The sequence below is a fragment of the Hypanus sabinus genome, chromosome 11, assembly GCF_030144855.1.
Source record: "Hypanus sabinus isolate sHypSab1 chromosome 11, sHypSab1.hap1, whole genome shotgun sequence".
Classification (NCBI taxonomy): Eukaryota; Metazoa; Chordata; class Chondrichthyes; order Myliobatiformes; family Dasyatidae; genus Hypanus; species Hypanus sabinus.
This window is the reverse complement of record NC_082716.1, coordinates 26,951,715-26,971,022: the sequence shown is the minus strand read 5'-3', so window position 1 is coordinate 26,971,022 and position 19,308 is coordinate 26,951,715. Positions and strand designations below refer to the sequence as shown.

Below are 19,308 nucleotides of genomic sequence, written 5' to 3'. Positions count from 1 at the left end.
AGTACAATAGTCACAGTCTTCCAGTCATTTGGAACTTCATCTGTGGCCAATGAAGATTTAAATATCTCCATCAGGACCTCAGCAATCTCACAGTGAAGCTTGAGATAAATCTCAGCAGATCCAAAGGATTTGTCCACCTTAGTACGGCCAGGGCATTTACATCTCCTTTATATACTTAATATGCTTAATTACTACCTTGTCCTTGTCCTCTGGCTCCATACACAGTAGACTGTAGGATACTTAGTCCCATAGCAGAGATACCTTAAACTAGGTGCCATTGTTGTGGATGCAAAAAAAAAAGTTGAGCAGATACAAGGAAGACGTTTCTCAAGCAGAAGGCATTTGGACTGTGAAACACACTGCCTGACTGCCAACTACTTGTACATACCTAGATGAACACTGGGATTGCAAAGCACGGTAGGCTACAGACCAAGTAGCCGTAAATGGGATTAGTATAGAGCAGGGGTTCCCAATTTTTTTTATGCCATGGACCAATACCATTAAGCAACTGGGTCTGTGGATTCCAGGTAAGGAATCTTTGGTATAGAGAGATACTTGAAGGATGGTGAGCTCAGAGCTCTTCTTTGGTATCTGGTACAGTGGTGAAAGAATACCAAGGGGCAATAGTAAAGCACTGAGGGCAAATTTAAGTCACTAATAATTTTTCCTCCACAGTTTGCTTTGTCCTCCACCTTGAGATCAGTACTAAGTAGAAGACCAGAATTCATTGAAGCACTGGTACTACAGCTACAAGACTAGGAGGCTAATAGTGGGATTAGATCAGTGAACACAGTCAATAAGCACAGAAACACTGGGAGATAAATTAGATCCAAATTCAACATTCCTGTGTTTATTATTTTAACAAGCTGCATTATGAGGTACATCACATGTAGCAGTAGTAGAGTCTTCTACTATGGCAATCGATAGTAAAATGTGATGCAGTTGCCATAGCAAGCCGTTCATGGATCCAAATTGAATGCATTTTTATGCTGCATCAATTTTTAAAATTGGTAAGGTTAGACAGGGAGACGCTTAATTTTTTTTAAGCCTCCTGAGGAAATGGAGGCATTGGTGAGCTTTCTTGGCAATGACAATGTGGTTAGATCCAGGCAGTCTCTTGGCAACATTTGCACCTAGGGGCATGAAGCTCTCAACCTCAACACCATTGTGCACAGAAACACGTGCAGACCCTTTCTCCCCTCTTTCTGAAGTCAACGACTAGCCATTTTGTTAATTCATGCCACCAAGATCTCTCTCCTTCCTGTACCCCCTCATTATTTTAGATATAGCGCACAAAATAACTGCAGAGAGCTGTGAATATAGTTCAGCACATCACAGGTACAAGTCACCCATCTATGGATGCTGCCTATACTTCTAACTCAGTTAAACATCCAATATAATCAACAACCTCACCCATACTAGTCATTCTCTCTACTCCTAACAGGCTGAAGATAAAAAAAAAACTGAAAGCATGTACCAACGGGCTCTAGAACAGTTTCTATCTCACTGTAATCAGACTGTTGAACAGACATCTTATACAACAAGATGGATTCTTGACCTCATAGTAAAGTGCAAGATCACAATTAACCTCATTGTTTACCTGTACTGAAATTTTCTTCTAGCTGTTCCACTTTATTCTGTATTGTTATTGTTTTACCCTATTCTACCTCAACTCATTGTGTAATGTTTTGATTTGTGTGAACATTATGCAAGACAAGCTTTTCACTGTTATCTTGGGACATGCAACAATAATAAACCAATGCCAATTTATTGTTGAAGGATTCAGAATATCACTGGCAAAGAATTACAGTTGCAATAACTTACAGTGTAGGTAGCCCCATTAACATCACAGCTAAGGAGTTGAGCCTGGGAATCGGTTGTAATGAATTTGCCAAGTGGAGCTGTCGAAGAGAACTGGGCGTTCCGAGCTTCCAGCATAAATCCTTTAAAGGTTTTACCTGAATTGCCTTTCAATGTCACTTTAAAAAAAATGCAGTATTCAGCATTAATTGAAGTTAGATGCTTCAATGTTTTTTTAAGATGGTTACCAGATTTCAGTAGGAAAAACCATACATAGTAAAATTTGCAAAATGTTCCAAATAATAAAATCTACAAAAGACAAACGAAGCACATGATGTGAAACTCCATGCCCTTCCCTTGCAGATTTCCAACTTGAAATTCTTGAGTGTACAGTGCAAAGACCAGGTCCCTCAGAACCTCCTTTCTTCTGCCCCCCCCCCCCACTCCCCATCCCACAAAGGGGTTGGCTTTACTGGAATGGAAACCTCCTGGCCATACATGCATTAAAAAAAAACTCTCTCTCTGGAATATACTTTTTGCACAGTTCCATAACAAAGGAAGTCTCACTTTCACCATAGGTATAATGTCTTAAAAAAGAAATCATAGAAACATAATGGCATTTTACAAAACAAGTCTCCGCAGGAAACGAAAAGATAGAATATAAACAATTTTGGAAATACCCGAGTCTGGCAAAAACAATGGAGGAGAAACAGTTAGTGCTTCAGATCAATCATTATTCAGAACTAAGAAAACTAACAAGTTATACCACAGAGAATGAAAAGCAAACCAAAAGAATGGTGTGATACTTTGGGGATGGAAAATTAGATACATTACTTTCGACATTACTTTTTTCCCAAAGCAGATAGGTAAAACTAATCAAGGGCACTACTAAATTACAAGTGTCACTGGACAAATATAGTCTCCATGAAGGGGCCCAATGACATTCATTATGAGGTACTGAGCATCATAGGTATGGATCAAACAGAAAATATACATCTGATCCATTGGCAGGAGAGGTACTGCAGTTGCTGGAAATCTAGAACAATCGACACAAGGTGTTGGAGAAGCTCAGCAGGTCATGCAGCACTGGCAGATGGGAGTAAACCATCAATGTTTTGGGCCAAGACCATTCATCATGATTGGTCCATTATTTCAATTTGGGGCAAGCTCTCACTTTGTTTAATTAATACTACTCTAAAATGAATATTTTTCCTGTATTGGAGGGAAAGTTGGAGTACACAGCCACAACTGATTTTTTGTTCATTAACAATATGGGTGAGAATTATGAAGTGGAGGGAGGGGGCTCAGGGTAGGTTGAAACAGAATTCCTTGCATATCATCTATTTCCTGCATCTCAGCTTTAACGCATTCACCTGAACAGCAGGAACAAAGTTCCACTGCTCCTTGCCTTCCACCTCATCAGCGTCCATGTTCAACAAATTATACTTTGCAATTCTTGCCAGCTCTAATGAGATTCCACCACCAGCCACACGTTCTTCTCCTATTTCCAGAGAGCCACATCAGCATACTTCAGAACTACAAAAGGAGTCACTCATTTTGACTCCTTGATTCACTCTTCTGTCCCCACTTACTAGTCCTTTTGTAAGACACTTTTCCACACAGATGCAAGAGTTATAATACCAGAGTTTTGATTTCATTTTCAGTCTTTTTATTCCCCCAGCTAAAGCAGCATTTCACTTGCACTTCCTGTGGTTTAATGTCCTGCACCCTGGAGAAATCAAATGCAGATTGGGCATTTGCTTTGCAAGACAGCTATGTGCACAGTCTGCAAGCGTTGCTACCATGTTCTCCCGCTGCTTCTCTCATCGCAACCTATGCACCGTGTGGTGAACTACGTGTACCTGTCTGGACACGCCCCCTGCTGACTGCTCCTGTGGCTCCTCCCACAGACCCCTGTGTAAAGGCGATTGAGGCCGGACCCGGCCCTCAGTCTCAAGGATGTAGTATGGTGGTCACTCACTGCTGGTTCCTTCTTCCAGTCAATAAAAGCCGATATCTCGCCTTTACGTCTCAGAGTGAGTTATTGATGGTGCATCACCATGCTTCCCCCATGAGGTGGTACCTGCAGTACTTGTCCCAGTTGCTAAAATTTAACCAGACCTGCTACCATGTTAATTCACCATCATGCTCCATTTCTGACCTCAGTCTGTCTCCTGTCCATTTACAATGAGGCCCAAGGCAGCTCGAGAAGAAATACCTCATCTTCTGTCCAGGCACACTGCAGCCTACCAGACTTCATATCGAATTCTCCAATGTTAAATAACACTTTTTATCAAGGTGAGCCAAATCTCCCAGCCCATTTCTGTTTACTTGCATCATCGGGCCTACTTGGTGTATTTCAGCAGACCAGACCTCACAATATTACATGGATTATAACAGCCATAACAGCCACATTATTCTAGCCCATCACAGCTATTCCCTTTGTTTCACAAATTGGCCACCTCCGACCTCTGCTATTTAGACTAGCCATTTCCTCTCCTTGGTTGGGATGGTCTGAAAAGAAAACAGTGCTGCATGACATGTTAAATGCTTCTGATTTTTTTTTTGTTGCAGTTTTTACTTCTCTCTGACATTTGGCAAAAATACACAGTCATCAGCAGAGGAAAAAAAACACCAGGCACTACTGCTTGAGACACATGGCTGAAGGGTTTTTAACCTGTGCTTACAGACGGATCAAAACCACACACTCCTCCAGGCTTCCATCTTTATCAAATGAGAAAACACAAAATATACTGCAGATGCTGGGATCAAAGCAACATGCACAACATGCTGGAGAAACTCAGCAGGTCAGGCAGCCTCTGTGGAAATGAACAGTCAACAGTTTGGGCTGAGACCCTTCATCAGGACAAAGGGTCCCGGCCCAACAGATGCTGCCTGAGCTGCTGAGTTTATCAAATAAGACATGTCCAGAGATAAACCTTTCACTCCATATGACAGCGTAATCTGTCATTTTATACAATCATCGCAAAAAGCTTCAAATTATTTGCACTTCAGAAGGGAAAAGTAGTTAACTTGCAACAAAAAGTGACCAGATATGCAATTAAATTTCATGTATTGCATAAGTTTCATCTGCAGTTTAGATCCATTCACTCATGGGGTACCTTGAATCGTGTCTCCTGGATTAAAGGTGGTATTGCTTGCAATAACTTGATATGGAGCAACAGATGTCTGTGCGGTGGTCCCGTGGCTGGGCAACATAGATTCACAGACACCACCAACGCTTCCATTTGGATACCCAGAAACATCCACTAGGAAGATGGAAATAATAAAAAGCACCACAGAACAAGTATGGCCTCCCATCTGCCAAGAGAGAAAAATGTTAGCCAATTCTGACCTGCTACCACCCAATAAAGAACTTATTTTCATCACAGAGTTAAAATACATAAATATTAAAAGCTGGAAGGTACTCAGACCAGGAAATACCAGGACAGCTCGATTTATTTGAGCGTTACCCAAAAGCAAGACTACAAAATGATTTTCTGTATCTAACAACAGCTATTGTAATACTTCACAGCAATTAAACATTGCCTGGGTTTCCATCATGGCAATGTAGCTTTACCAAATCAGAAGCAGTAATTGCAGATACTGTATATACCCACATTGCAATGAATTGTTAGCAACACCAAGACTAGACTACATGACAACCTGTGAAGTGCCCAGAGAGTCCAAATAAAGATCAATTGAAGCTAGGAATATTAAAATTTACATTTATTTCTAATTGAGATTTTTGTATTTAACCAGGCTCAAAAAGGTAAGAGAAGCTATGAGAAGAACCAATCTTACTTAAATTTTAGGTAAAATTCCTAGCAGTTCCAATCGCAACCAATTGATGGGAACCCAAGCTGCCATAAAGCTACTATGGAACACAAGATCAACACATACAAAATGGTGGAAGAGCTCAGCAAGTCAGAAAGCATCTATGGAGGGATATAAGCAGACTGTTTCAGGCCAAGACCATTCATCAGGACTGTAAAGGAAAGATGCAGAAGCTAGAAAAAGGTGGGGCAAGGGGAAAGACGACAAGCTAGCTGGTGATACACAAAACCAGGTGAGGAGAAAGGCGAGTGGGTGTGGAGGAGAGGAAGCAAGAAGCTGAGAAGTGATAGGTTGAAGAGGTAAAGGGCTGAAGAAGAAAAAAAATTCTAATAGTAGAAGACAGTGGACTATGGAAGAAAATGGAAAGTGGAGAGGGACCAGAGGGAGGCGATGGGTACGTAAGTACAGAAGGGATAAGAGGGTAACCAGAACAGGAAGAGAGTAAGAGAGAAGGACAGAGGGTGATCAATGCCTTATTAGACTTCAGCATTACTTTTATATATTCAAATACTCTTGAAATGAATGCAAATATTGCACTTGCTTTACTTACTACAGACTCAATCTGCAAACTGGCCTACAGGGAGTCCTACACCAGGATTCCAACTCCCTTTGCATTTCCAATTTCTGAATTCACTCATTTAGAAAATAGTCTACAGCTTTATTACTTCTACGAAAAAGCATGGCATGCACTTCTATACACCATGTTCTATCAGCCAATTTTTTGCCCATTCTCCTAATCTGCTCAAGAATTTCTGCAAACTCACTGCTTCTTCAACACTACCTGCCCCTCTACCTATCTTCGTATCATCTGCAAACTTGGCCATAAAGCCATCAATTCTTTTATCCAAATCATTGACAGAGAACATAGAAATCTACTGCACATTACAGGCTCTTTGGCCCACAATGTTGTGCCAACCATGTATCCTAGTCTAGAAACTACTAGAATTTTCCTACTGCAAACACCTCTATTTTTCCAAGCTCCATATACCTATCTAAAGACCCTATTGTACTCTCTATCACCGTCATTGGCAGTGCATTCCATGCACCCACCACCATGTGAAAAACTTGCCTCCGACATTCCCCCTGTACCCACATCTAAACACATTAAAACTACACCCCCTCGTGTTAGCCATTTCAGCCCTGGGAAAAAAAGCCTTTGGCTACCCACATGACCAATGTTCATTATCTTTACACCTCTATTAAGTCACCTCTCATCTTCTGCTGCTCAAGGAGAAAAGGCCAAGTTCACACAACCTATTCTCATAAGGCATGCTCTCCAATCCAGGCAACATCCTTGTAAACCTCCTGGACACTCTCTATAGTATCCACATCCTTCCTGTAGTGAGGCAACCAGAACTGAACACAGTACTCCAAATGCGGTCTGACCAAGGCCTTCTATAGCTGTAACATCACCTCACAGCTCTTGTACTCAATGCCATAGTTGATGAAGGCCAACATACCATACACTTTTTAACAACACTGTCAACCTGCGCAGCAGCTTTGAGTGTCCTGAGGTCTGTGTCCATAAGATCTCTCTCATCCTCCACACTGCCAAGAATCTTAATTTAATATTATATTTTGTCATCATAATTGACCTACCAAAATGAACGACTTCATACTTATCTGGGTTGAACTCCATCTGCCACTTCTACATCCTATCAATATCCTACTGCAACTTCACAAAGAGGAGGGGTCCCAGAGCAGATCCCTATGGAACACCACTGGTCACTGAACTCCGTCAGAATACAACCATCCAAAACCACCCTTTGCCCTCTGTGGGCAAACCAATTCTGGATACACAAAGCAAGGACTCCTTGGATCCCCTGCCCTCTTATTTTCTCAATGAGCCTTGCATAGGGAACCTTATCAAATGCCTTACTGAAATCCATATACACTACACCCGCTGCTCTACCTTCAATGTGTTTTGTTACATCCTCAACAAATCCAATCAAGTTCATAAGGCATGACCTGCTCTTGACAAAGCCATGCTGACTACCCCTGATCAGATTAGGTCTCTCAATGTTCATACATCCTGCCTCTCAGGATCTTCTCCAACAACTTGCCCACTACTGAAGTAAAAGTCACTGGTCTATAATTTGCTCGGCCATCTCTACCCCCTTTCTTGAAAAAGGAAACAATATTTGCACCCTCCAATCCTCTGGTATTTCTCCCATCCCTACTGAAGGCGCAAAGATTATCACTTCCCACAGTCGCCTGGACTACATCTCATCTGGACCTAGTGGCTTATCTAACTTAATGCTTTACAAAAGCTCCAGCACATCCTCTTTCTTAATTTCTATATGCTTAAGTCTGCTGCAAGTCATCCCCACAATTGCCAAGGTAATTTTCCCTGGCAATTGAAGCAAAGTATTCATTAAGCACCTCCACTACCTCCTCAAACTCCATGCACACATTTCCACTATCACACCTGATTGGTCCTATTCCCACATGGCTCATCCTCTTGCTCTTCACACACTTACAGAATGCCTTGGGGATTTCCTTAATCCTGCTCAGTAAAACCCTCCCATGGCCCCTTCTAACACTCTTAATTTCATTCTTAAGCTCCTTCCTGACAATCCTGTTTGCTCTAAGGAGATGCCAGACAATATTAGGGAAGCTAAAAATCACCCATCACAACACCCCTATTATTATTGCACCATTCATTAATCTTCTATCTGTTCCCTAATATCTCTGTTACTATGGGGGGGGGGGCGGCAGGGGTCTATAAAATCACCTAGTATCTGACTTCCATCCACACTCAGTTGAAAATCCCTCCGTGACTTCCTCCTTTTTTGCGGCCGTGGTACTTTCCCTGATTAGCAATGCCACACCCCCGACTTTGTTCTTTGCCTCCCTCCCTGTCCATTTTGAAACATCCAAAGCCTGGCACACTCGGCATCCATTCTCGGTCCTGAGACACCCATTCCCACTCCTGAGACTCCAAGCCTCTGTGATGGCCACAACGGTCCATGCATTGATCCACACTCCAAGTTCATCTGCCTTGTTCATGATACTCCTTGCATTAAAATAGACACATCTCAAACCATCCATCTGAGTGCTTCTTTGTTCTATCATCTGCCTATCCTTCCTCCCAAACTCCATACAAGTTGTCTCTACTTGTGTGCCAATTGCCCCATTGTGGTGAACTATGTGCCTGTCGGGACACGCCCCTGCTGACTGCTCCTGTGGCTCCTCCCACAGGCCCCTGTATAAAGGAGATCTGCGGCCTGACGCTCGGCCTCAGTCTCCAAGACCTTGTATGATAGACACTCACTCCTGGTTCCTTCTTCCAGTCAATAAAAGCCGATATCTCGCCTACGTCTCAGTGTGAGTTATTGATGGTGCATCACCCATCCTCTGCCTCTTCACTTCAGTTCCCACTCAGGCAAATCAAGTTCAAAGCCACCTCAATAGCATTAGCAAACCTCCCTCCCAGGATATTGGTTCCCTTCCACGTCAGGCACAACCCATCCCAATTGTACAGGTCCCCCTTTCCACAGAAAAGATTCCAGTGGTCCAAGAATTTGAAACCCTGCCCCATCTCAACCACTCATTTGTTTACACTATCTTCCTGTTCTGACCTTCCCTAGCTCGTTGCACCTGAGTAATGCAGAGATTACCACCTTGGAGGTCCTGCTCTTCCCAGCTCCCCAAACTTACTGTGCAGGACCTCTACCCTTCTTCTGTCCATGTCATTGGCACCTAAATGTCTCACGACCTCTGGCTGCTTACCCTCCCCTTCAAGAATATTCTGTAACTGCTCAGAGACATCCTGGACCCTAGCACCCGGGAGCCAACATACTATCTTGGTGTCTCTTTTGCTGCTGCAGAATCTCCCATCTGCCTCCATGACTATCGCTCTGCCTGACTTCACCCTACCCTCCTGAGACTCAGCTGACCACAGTGCTATTGGTATATATGCTGTTGCCTTGCACAGATAGGTCACCCTCATCAGTATCCAAAGGGGTATAACTGTTACTGAGGGGAATGGCCATAGCTGGACACTGCACTGACTTCTTTCTCCCTTCACGTGTCTTGGTGTTCACCCATCTACTCCCTGTATTCTGCACTCTGGGTGTAACTACCTGCTCAAAAGTTTTATCAATTGCTCTGACTCCTGGATGATCCTTAGTTCATCCAGCTCCAGCTCCTTAATGCTGTCTTTCATGAGCTAGAGTTGGCTGCACTTCCCGCAGCTGTAGTCATCAGACACCATCAGGTTCCATGAATTCCCACATCTTGCAAGAGGAGCATTCCACTGCCATATCTGCCATCCTGCCTGCACTGTACAATGGGCAACAAGACTGAATACGCAACAACAAAAGGAAAGAAAAACTACTCTTCTTGCTCATTTCTTTGGCCTCAGACTCTTGAGTCAAAGCCTCCAAAGTTCCCACCCCGACTCTGGCCCCCACTCCAACGATGGCCACCCTGCTTGACCTGATTTCTCTTATGAATTTAAAAAAACCCATGTAGGGAGAACATCATGTTTGGTGGTACTCCGCCTGCCTTCTGCTGCTGATTCTCTGTTTACATACGGCAAGAAAAGCAGCAGTCCCAACACAGTCCCCTGCAGAACACCCACGAGTCACTGATAGCCAACCAGTAAAAGCCCCCTCTATTCCCACTCCGATTCCTGCCAGTCAGACAGTCTCCTATCCATGCTAATACCCTTCATGTAAGGCCCTTATCTTGTTTACCAACCTGTGCAGCATCTTGTCAAAGGCCTTCTGAAAAATCCAAGTAAACAACATCCACTGATTCTCCTATATCCATTTTGCATGCTACTTCCCAAAGAATTCCCACAGATGTTAGGCAAGATTACCCCTTGATGGAACCATGCTGACTTTGGTCTATTTTACCACGTACCTCCTATTTTATCAAGTACTCCGAAACCTCATCTTTAATAGTGGACTAATTTCTTGCCGACCATTAACTGGCCTATAACTCTCTTTATTTTGCCTCTCTTTAAGAAAGGAAGGAGGAGTGACATTTGCAGTTTTCCAGTCCTCTGAAATCATTCAAGAAGCCAGTGAGTCTCAAAAAAATCCCCCACCACTAATATCCCCACAATCACTTCAGGTACCTCTTTCAGAACCCTTGAGTACAGACTTCAATCTCTGAGGAAACTTGGAATTAAATTTTTAAATTGGTTAACACTTCATCGTTATGTACTCATCATTCCCTTACAATTTATAGTGGTTCATAGGGCTCACATGTCTATAGATAAGCTATCTTGTTTTTATTCGGATATACCTCCTTTCTGTGATATTTGTAATTATGCAGAAGCTTCATTAATTCACATGTTTTGGACATGTCTGAGCCTTGAAAGATACTGGAAGGAAGTATTCCAAACTTTCTTGGTATTTTTCAAGGTAAATTTTAAGCCTAACTCTTTGACTGCATTATTTGGTATTGCTGGAGGAAAAGAATTTATTTGCATATTTTGGCTTTTACTTCTCTTATAGCTAGGAGGGGCTCTTGCTTAAATGGAAGGATGCTGTTCCACCTACTCATGCTCAATGGTTATGGGATGTTATGTCATGCTTAGATTTAGATAAGATCGGTTGTTCAGTTTTTGAATCCAGCCAAGCCTTTTATACATTGTGGGGACCATTTTTGAGTTATTTTCAAAACCTTTGGTTTGTTGTAAAAGTACAGATGGAGGCTAATAATATATTTTATTATATGATAAGGGTTTTCATCCTTTTTTCTTTCTTTTCCTAATAGCTCTGACTTTGGTAGTGGGTTTAGATTTTTTTCCTGTATAACAAAATTATTATATTTCAATATTATGATTTAATTTAATTTTTATGAATACAGGGCTTTGTGATTGTAACTGTATTTTTAATACAATGTATTTGGTACTATTATATTTTTTTCTTTTGACTTCTTTTGACATCTTCTTGTACTCTGTATTCCTCCATGCAGAAACTAAAAAATATTGAAAGAGAACCCTTGGGTATAGAACGTTTGCTTACCATCAACCCCTGAAAACTAATCAATAAACTTCAAGTCCTAGGACTCGATACATCCTTGTGCAACTGGATCCTTCCTCACTTGGAGACCCCAGTCAGATTGGATTGGCAACAACGTCTCCTCCACAATCACCATCAGCATCGGTGCCCCTTGGGGCCATGTGCATAGCCCCCTGCTCTACTTGCTTTATACTTATGACTTTGAGGCTAAGCACAGCTCCAATGAGATATTTAAGTCTGCCGATGGCTCCACTGTTGTTGGCAGAATCAAGCAGTTTTGGGCCCCTTATTGAAGGGAGGGAGGTGCTGGCATTGGACAGTGTCCAGAGGAGGTTCACCAGAATGATTCTGGGAATGAAAGATTTAACCTACGAGGAGTTTGGTGCCAGTAACCATTGGAGTTTAGAAGAATGGGAAGGGATGGGGGAGGAGGAGGGAGGGATAATCTATTGAAACCGATTGAATATTGAAAAGCCTAGATAGAGTGGACATTGCCAATAATAGGGGCAACTAGGACGAGAGGGCATATCTTCAGAATTGAAGGACACCCCTTTAGAGATGCAGAGGAATTTCTTTAGACGGAGGTTAGTGAATCTGTGAAATTCATTGCCACAGACAGTTGTAAAGGCAAGTCATTAGGTATATTTACAGTGGATGTTGATAGCTTCTCGATTAGTAAGGTCATCAAAGATCACAGAGAGTAGGGAGGAGAACGGGTTGAGAGGGATAATAAAACAGCCACGATATAATGGCATATTCAATGGGGTGAATGGCCCAATTCTACACTTACGTCTTATTGTCTTCAACCTCATTTCAACTCCCATTCAGTCTGATTAACCTTTCACTATTCATATTCTCTCACCCTTCCTCATGACAGATACCCCACCCCAAAGGTTCTCCACAGATACCCACTCCCTACACTTCCCAGTCCAGGCACATCCACCCCTTCTGTCGAATAGATGGTGCGAGGATACTGGAGGTGGGCAGTACTTCACTCCGCCAGTGAACCGACCGAGAGCTCCCGGTTCCCGGGGGAAGGTGGAGTTGGCGATATTTTCATACGAATAATCAAGACAGAAGCTCCCCCGTGAAGAACAACAAAGATTATGCAATTGCTTGACACAATCTACAGAACACCTCGCACAAATGTCCAACGTTATTTCCATTCACAATTGACACCTCCTGCGGTATATATAACAGGGAAAACTGAAAACCTCACCGGAAGTCGGTGCACAACTAACTGTTACTCTACTAGTTAAGCGATTAACTACCGTAAGATATCGACCCGAAGGGAATTGTACCCGGACAAACGTAACATAGTTGGACCCCTTACCTTACAAGCTTCCTTCAAGCACCGCATTTACCACGTTAAGGAAAAAGTGAGATCAAGTGTGCAAGAGTTATACAGCTCTAGCTCCACCCACCGCTGTCGAAAGGGTTGTTTATAGTAAACGAATTGTCATTCTCTCACAATTGTAATCCGATCTATTTGGCAGTCGGCGCTAAGAATGTTTCTCAATAGAGTGAGTTATCCTTTCTTTGCAGTGATTGCCATCTGTGTGCTTCTCGGCTCGAATGAGTCAGTGAAGAATTTCCCAGAACGGTGCCTCTGTGTCCCATCGCGCGTCACATCACTCAATCCCAACAAAATCAGGAAGAGTCGAACAACATCCAAGGTGAGGGGAACAAAGTTTTCGGTTCGCATTTCTGAAATAATCCCATAGAGTGTGTGTCGGAATACATCTAATGACATGATGGTGATAAGCTTGCCCGATTTTATTCGCATATTAATCCTCAATGTGACAGATGTCACTTAGAAGTGGCTTCATTGACTCACATGTTTTGGACATGTCCCACTTTACATAACTATTGGAAGGACATTTTTGATGTCATTTCCTCAGTATGGAATATCGATTTACAACCCCATTTTATTACTGCAATTTTCGGTATACCAAATGAAGATGGCAATCAGCTTTCCCCTTCAATCAGACGAATGATTGCCTTTGTAACATTAATTGCCAGAAGGTCTATATTACAAAACTGGAAAGAAGTAAATCCTCCTACTACATTTCAGTGGTTCTCCCAAACTATTTCTTATTTGAGTTTGGAAAAAATCAGAAGCACTATCTTTGATTCTTCAATTAAATTTGAAGAAACCTGGGGACCATTTATTCGACACTTTCATATGAATTAATTTGGCCTATTTCAGATCCTTTTCTCTACTTATCCTTGTTCAGGTATGGAGTTCCGGAGTTCTTTTCTTGACACCTTTATATATTTATAAAGTGCTATTATTGCCCATGTTAGTTTTAGTTTAGTATTTTTTTTCAATATATATTTTTTCTCATATATAATTTTAATTTTTTTTTTCTTTTTTCGATGATTATTTTTGTTTTTTTTTTCATATATATTTATATAGACTTGATTGATTTATGTACCTTTTGTTGATGGATGTTTTAATAGGATATTATTATCCTATTACTAATGTAATCTCAAGTTTATTGAATCTGTAATCTATTCATTATTATGTGTTGTTTTTTTTTATATATGAAATTTAATAAAAAGATTGAAAAAGAAAGAAAGAAAAGACATGATGGCGCAATATTTTGATCAACTTAATTAAAGTCCACCGGTGGCTGATCTACCGTCAACTGTTTCTACGCCCGATGTGCTTTGTTTTTGCTATTTTATGCATAGCTAGCATTTTTTTTAAAAACCAAGACAATACCATGGTGCAAACTTTTCGGGCAGCATCTATGGCAATAGACTGAGGACGGGGCTCTGTCTCCAATCGCCTTTATACCGGGGTCGGGGTGGGGGGGGGGGTGCGTGTCCAGACAGGTATATTTAGTTCACCACAATGTCAACAAAATAGAGAGTACAGAGGAGATTTACTAGAATGTTACCTGGGTTTCAACACCCAAGTTACAGGGAAAGTTTGAGCAAGTTAGGTCTTTATTCTTTGGAGCTTAGAAGGTTGAGGGGGGACTTGATAGAGGTATTTAAAATTGAGGGGTATAGATAGAGTTGACGTGGATAGGCTTTTTCCATTGAGAGTAGGGGAGATTCAAATAAGAGGGCATGAGTTGAGAGTTAGGGGGCAAAAGTTTAGGGGTAACACGAGGGGAAACTTCTTTACTCAGAGAGTGGTACCTGTGTGGAATGAGCTTCCAGTAGAAGCAGGTTTGATATTGTCATTTAAAGTCAAATTGAACAGGAAAAGAATGGAGGGTTATGGGCTGAGTGCAAGTTGGTGGGACTAGGTGAGAGTAAGCGTTCCGCACGGACTAGAAGGGCCGAGATGGCCTGTTTTCGTGCTGTAATTGTTATATGGTCATATATGATTACATTATCCGTAAGGGTCGAATAAATTATACTTGAAATATGAACACACATTGATTCTGTCTCAGCAATCTATCACAAACTTGCTGATTATTTGCAAACACGAGGAAATCTGCAGATGCTGGAAATTCAAACAACAACACACACAAAATGCTGGTGGAACACAGCAGGCCAGGCAGCATCTATAGGGAGAAGCGCCGTCAATGTTTCGGGCCGAGACCCTTCGTCAGGACTAACCAAGAGGAAAGATAGTAAGAGGTTTGAAAGTAGTGGGGGGAGGAGGAAATGCGAAATGATAGGAGAAGACCGGAGGGGGTGGGATGAAGCTAAGAGCTGGAAAGGTGATTGGCGAAAGTGATACAGAGCTGGAGAAGGGAAAGGATCATGGGACGGGAGGCCTCAGGAGAAAGAAAGGGAGGGGGGAAGCACCAGAGGGAGATGGAGAACAGGCAAACAACTAAATATGTCAGGGATGGGGTAAGAAGGGGAGCAGGGGCATTAACGGAAGTTAGAGAAGTCAATGTTCATGCCATCAGGTTGGAGGCTACCCAGCCGGTATATAAGGTGTTGTTCCTCCAACCTGAGTTTGGATTCATTTTGACAATAGAGGAGGCCATGGATAGACATATCAGAATGGAAATGGGATGTGGAATTAAAATGTGTGGCCACTGGGAGATCCTGCTGTTTCTGGCAGACCGAGCGTAGGTGTTCAGCGAAACAGTCTCCCAGTCTGCGTTGGGTCTCACCAATATATAAAAGGCCACACCGGGAGCACTGGACGCAGTATACCACACCAGCCGACTCACAGGTGAAGTGTTGCCTCACCTGGAAGGACTGTCTGGGGCCCTGAATGGTGGTGAGGGAGGAAGTGTAAGGGCAAGTGTAGCACTTGTTCCATTTACAATGATAAGTGCCAGGAGGGAGATCAGTGGGAAGGGATGTGGGGGGGGGGGGGGGAGTGGACAAGGGAGTCAGGATGAGGCTTTGCATTCCAGGATGAAGGAGATGCCTTCCTTTTTTAAACAAAGGGGCTTCCCTTCGTCCACCATTAACTCTGCTCTCAAACGCATCTCTCCCATTTCCCGCACATCTGCCCTCACCCCATCCACCTGCCACTCCACTCAGGATAGGGTTCCCCTTGGCCTTACCTACAGCCCCACCAGCCTCCAGGTCCAACGTATAATTCTCCATAATTTCCGCCACCTCCAACGGGATCCCACTACCAAACACATTTTTCCCTCCCCCCTCCCCCTTTCTGCTTTTCGCAGGGATCGCTCCCTACGCGACTCCCTTGTCCACTCGTCCCCCCCATCCCTTCCCACCGATCTCCCTCCTGGCACTTATCATTGTAAATGGAACAAGTGCAACAGTTGCCCTTACACTTCCTCCCTCACCACCATTCAGGGCCCCAGACTGTCCTTCCAAGTGAGGCGACACTTCACCTGTGAGTCGGCTGGTGTGGTATACTGCGTCCACTGCTCCCGGTGTGGCCTCTTATATATTGGTGAGACCCGACGCAGACTGGGAGACCATTTCGCTGAACACCAACGCTGGGTCCACCAGAAAGGGGAAGAAGGCGTCAGAAATGGACTAGATAAATTTGAAGGCAGGGTGAAAGTTGGAGGCAAAGTTAATGAAGTCGACGAGCTCAGCACGTGTGCAGGAGGCAACGCCAATGCAGTCGTCGATGTAGCGAAGGAAAAGAGGGGATGGATACCTGTATAGACTTGGAACATGGACTGTTCCACAAAGCCAACAAAATGGCAGGCATAACTGGGACCAATATGGGTGCCCATGGCTACACCCTTGGTTTGGAAGTAGTGGGAGGAGCCAAAGGAGAAATGATTGAGAGTAAGAACGAATTCTGCTAGACGGAGGAGAGTGGTGGTAGAGGGGAATTGGTTAGGTCTGGAATCCAAAAAGAAGCAAAGAGCTTCGAGACCATCTCGTTGGGGGATGGAGGTATATAGGGACTGGACATCCATGGTGAAAATAAGACGGTGGGAGCCAGGGAACCTTCCAGGTGAGATGACACTTCACCTGTGAGTCGGCTGGTGTGGTATACAGTGTTCTGGTGCTCCCAGTGTGGCCTTTTATATATTGGTGAGACTCGACGCAGACTGGGAGACCGTCTCGCTGAACACCCATGCTGGGTCTGCCTGAAAAAGCAGGATCTCCCATTCAGCCCACAACGTTATGCCAACCATGTAACCTACTCTAGAGACTGCCTGGAATTCTACCACATAGCCCTCTATTTTTCCAAACTCCATGTACCTATCAAAGGGGCCCTTAAAAGACCCTATTTTATTCATTTCCACCACCATCGCCAGCAGTACATTCCACGCACCCAGCAGTTTCTGTGTGAAAAACTTAACCCTAACATCACCTGGGTACCTGTTTCCAAGCACCTTAAAACTATGCCCCCTCATGTTAGCAACTTCAACCCTGGGAAAAAACCTCTGGCTATCCACACGATCAATGCCCCTCATCATCTTATACACCTCTATTATGTCACCTCTGATCCTCCATCACTCCAAGGAGAAAAAGCCAAGTTCACTCAAATTATTCATAAGGTACGCCCTCCATTCCAGGCAACATCCTTATAAATCTCCTTTGCACTCTCTGCATTGTATCCACATCCTTCTTGTAGTGAGGTGACCAGAAATGAACACAGTACTCCAAGTAGGGTCTGACCAAGGTCTTATAAAGCTGTAACATTACCTCACAGCTCTTGAACTCATTCCTATGGTTGGTGAATGCCAACACACCATACACCTTTTTAACAACACTGTCAAGCTGTGCAGCAGCTTTGAGTGTCCTATTGACATGGACCTCAAGATCTCTCAGATCCTCCACACTGCCAAGAGTCTTACCATTTATATTATATTCTGTCTTTAAATTGGACCTACCAAAGTGAACCACTTCACATTTATCTGGGTTGAAGTCCATCTGCCACTTCTCAGCCCAGTTCCACATCCCATTGATGTCTCGCTGTAACCTTTGACAACTCTCCAGACTATCCACAACACCCCTAACCTTTGTGTCATCAGCAAACTTACTAACCCATCCCTTCTACTTCTTCATCCAGGTCATTTATAAAAATCACAAAGAGATGGGGTCCCAGAACAGATCCTTGCGGATTACCTCTGGTCTCTGACCTCCATGCAGGATACGAACCATCTACAACCACTCTTTTATATTTCAATAAAATATTCATGTTTAATGTCTACTAATCTGCAGCATTAGCTATGTAATTCAAAATGGTTTGTTTTAATCAGAAATTTTAAATCAGTTCACAACAGAAAAATAATGTTTAAAAACTGCAGGTAATTGAATGGTTAACATGCCTTTCTGAAATTTGATATACCCAACTAAACTGGAGTAAGGAGAAAATTATTCCTTTAATTATAGTGCATCGTTCGGTTGCGGAAAAGTTAAACTGCATTGTCACCCAAGTTACTAACACAAAGTGTTGCTTCATGATGATGAAGCAAAAACTAAGCAAAATGTTTTCATACTTTTGTACAGCACAAAAAATGTGCTTTCACCTTCAATGCTGAAGTAAGTAAGTCTAAACAATTCTGAAGTGTTGCAATGGATACGGAACTGTTTTGAATCAGTGCATGGAACCATATTCAGAGGCTTATTACCACACCCAAAATCAGCACTCCCCTGGATGTGGCATGCAAGTAGATAAAGTGTTAAAGAAGGCATACAACAAGAGTCAGGAATTCATGATGATCAGATTGCACTTTGAGTATTATGCATGTTTCTGATTGTCCATTAAAAAAAGGATATGGAGGCTTTGGAAAGGGTGAAGAACAAGTTTACCAGAATGCTGACAGGATTAGAGAGCATTTGCTAGAAAGGGAGGCTGGACAAAATTGGTTTGTTTTGTCTGGAGTGGCAGGAGCTGAGGTTGATAAAGGTTTATAAGATTAAGAGACACATAGGTAGAGTAGAGAGCTGGTATCTTTAACTAGCATTGAAATGTCAATTATCAGATGAGAGGGGTTAAGTTCAATGGTCAAGTGTGTGACAATTACTTTACACAGAGTGGCACTGCCAGAAATGGTGTTGGAGGCAAATATGAAACAGGCAATCACCAGGGGCTCTTAGATCAGCACATGAATGGGCGGAAGTCAAGGGCACATGGACATTGTTGCTTGTGATATATATGAATGACCTGGATGAAAATGGAGATGGGGGGATTAGTAAGTTTGCAGATGATACGAAGATTGGTGGTGTTGTGGATAGTGTAGATGACTGGCAAGGAACACAGTGGGATATAGATCAGTTGCAGATATGGGTGGAGAAATGGCAGATAGAGATGAACCCAGCCAAATGTGAA

The 19,308-nt window shown here is 42.9% G+C and overlaps 1 protein-coding gene across 1 annotated transcript in view; it reads right to left on the bottom strand.

The window, feature by feature from the left end:
• Positions 1–13,258, bottom strand: part of LOC132401784 (putative ferric-chelate reductase 1) — a 53,699-nt gene extending 40,441 nt beyond the window's left edge. The window contains exons 1-3 of the mRNA XM_059983986.1: positions 12,949–13,258; positions 4,923–5,121; positions 1,825–1,979 (exon numbers count right to left, since the gene is read on the bottom strand). Of these exons, the coding sequence (XP_059839969.1) occupies positions 1,825–1,979; positions 4,923–5,121; positions 12,949–12,975 (381 nt within the window). The 5' untranslated portion in view covers positions 12,976–13,258. The remainder of the gene's footprint in view (positions 1–1,824; positions 1,980–4,922; positions 5,122–12,948) is intronic.
• Positions 13,259–19,308: the final 6,050 nt, after the last annotated feature.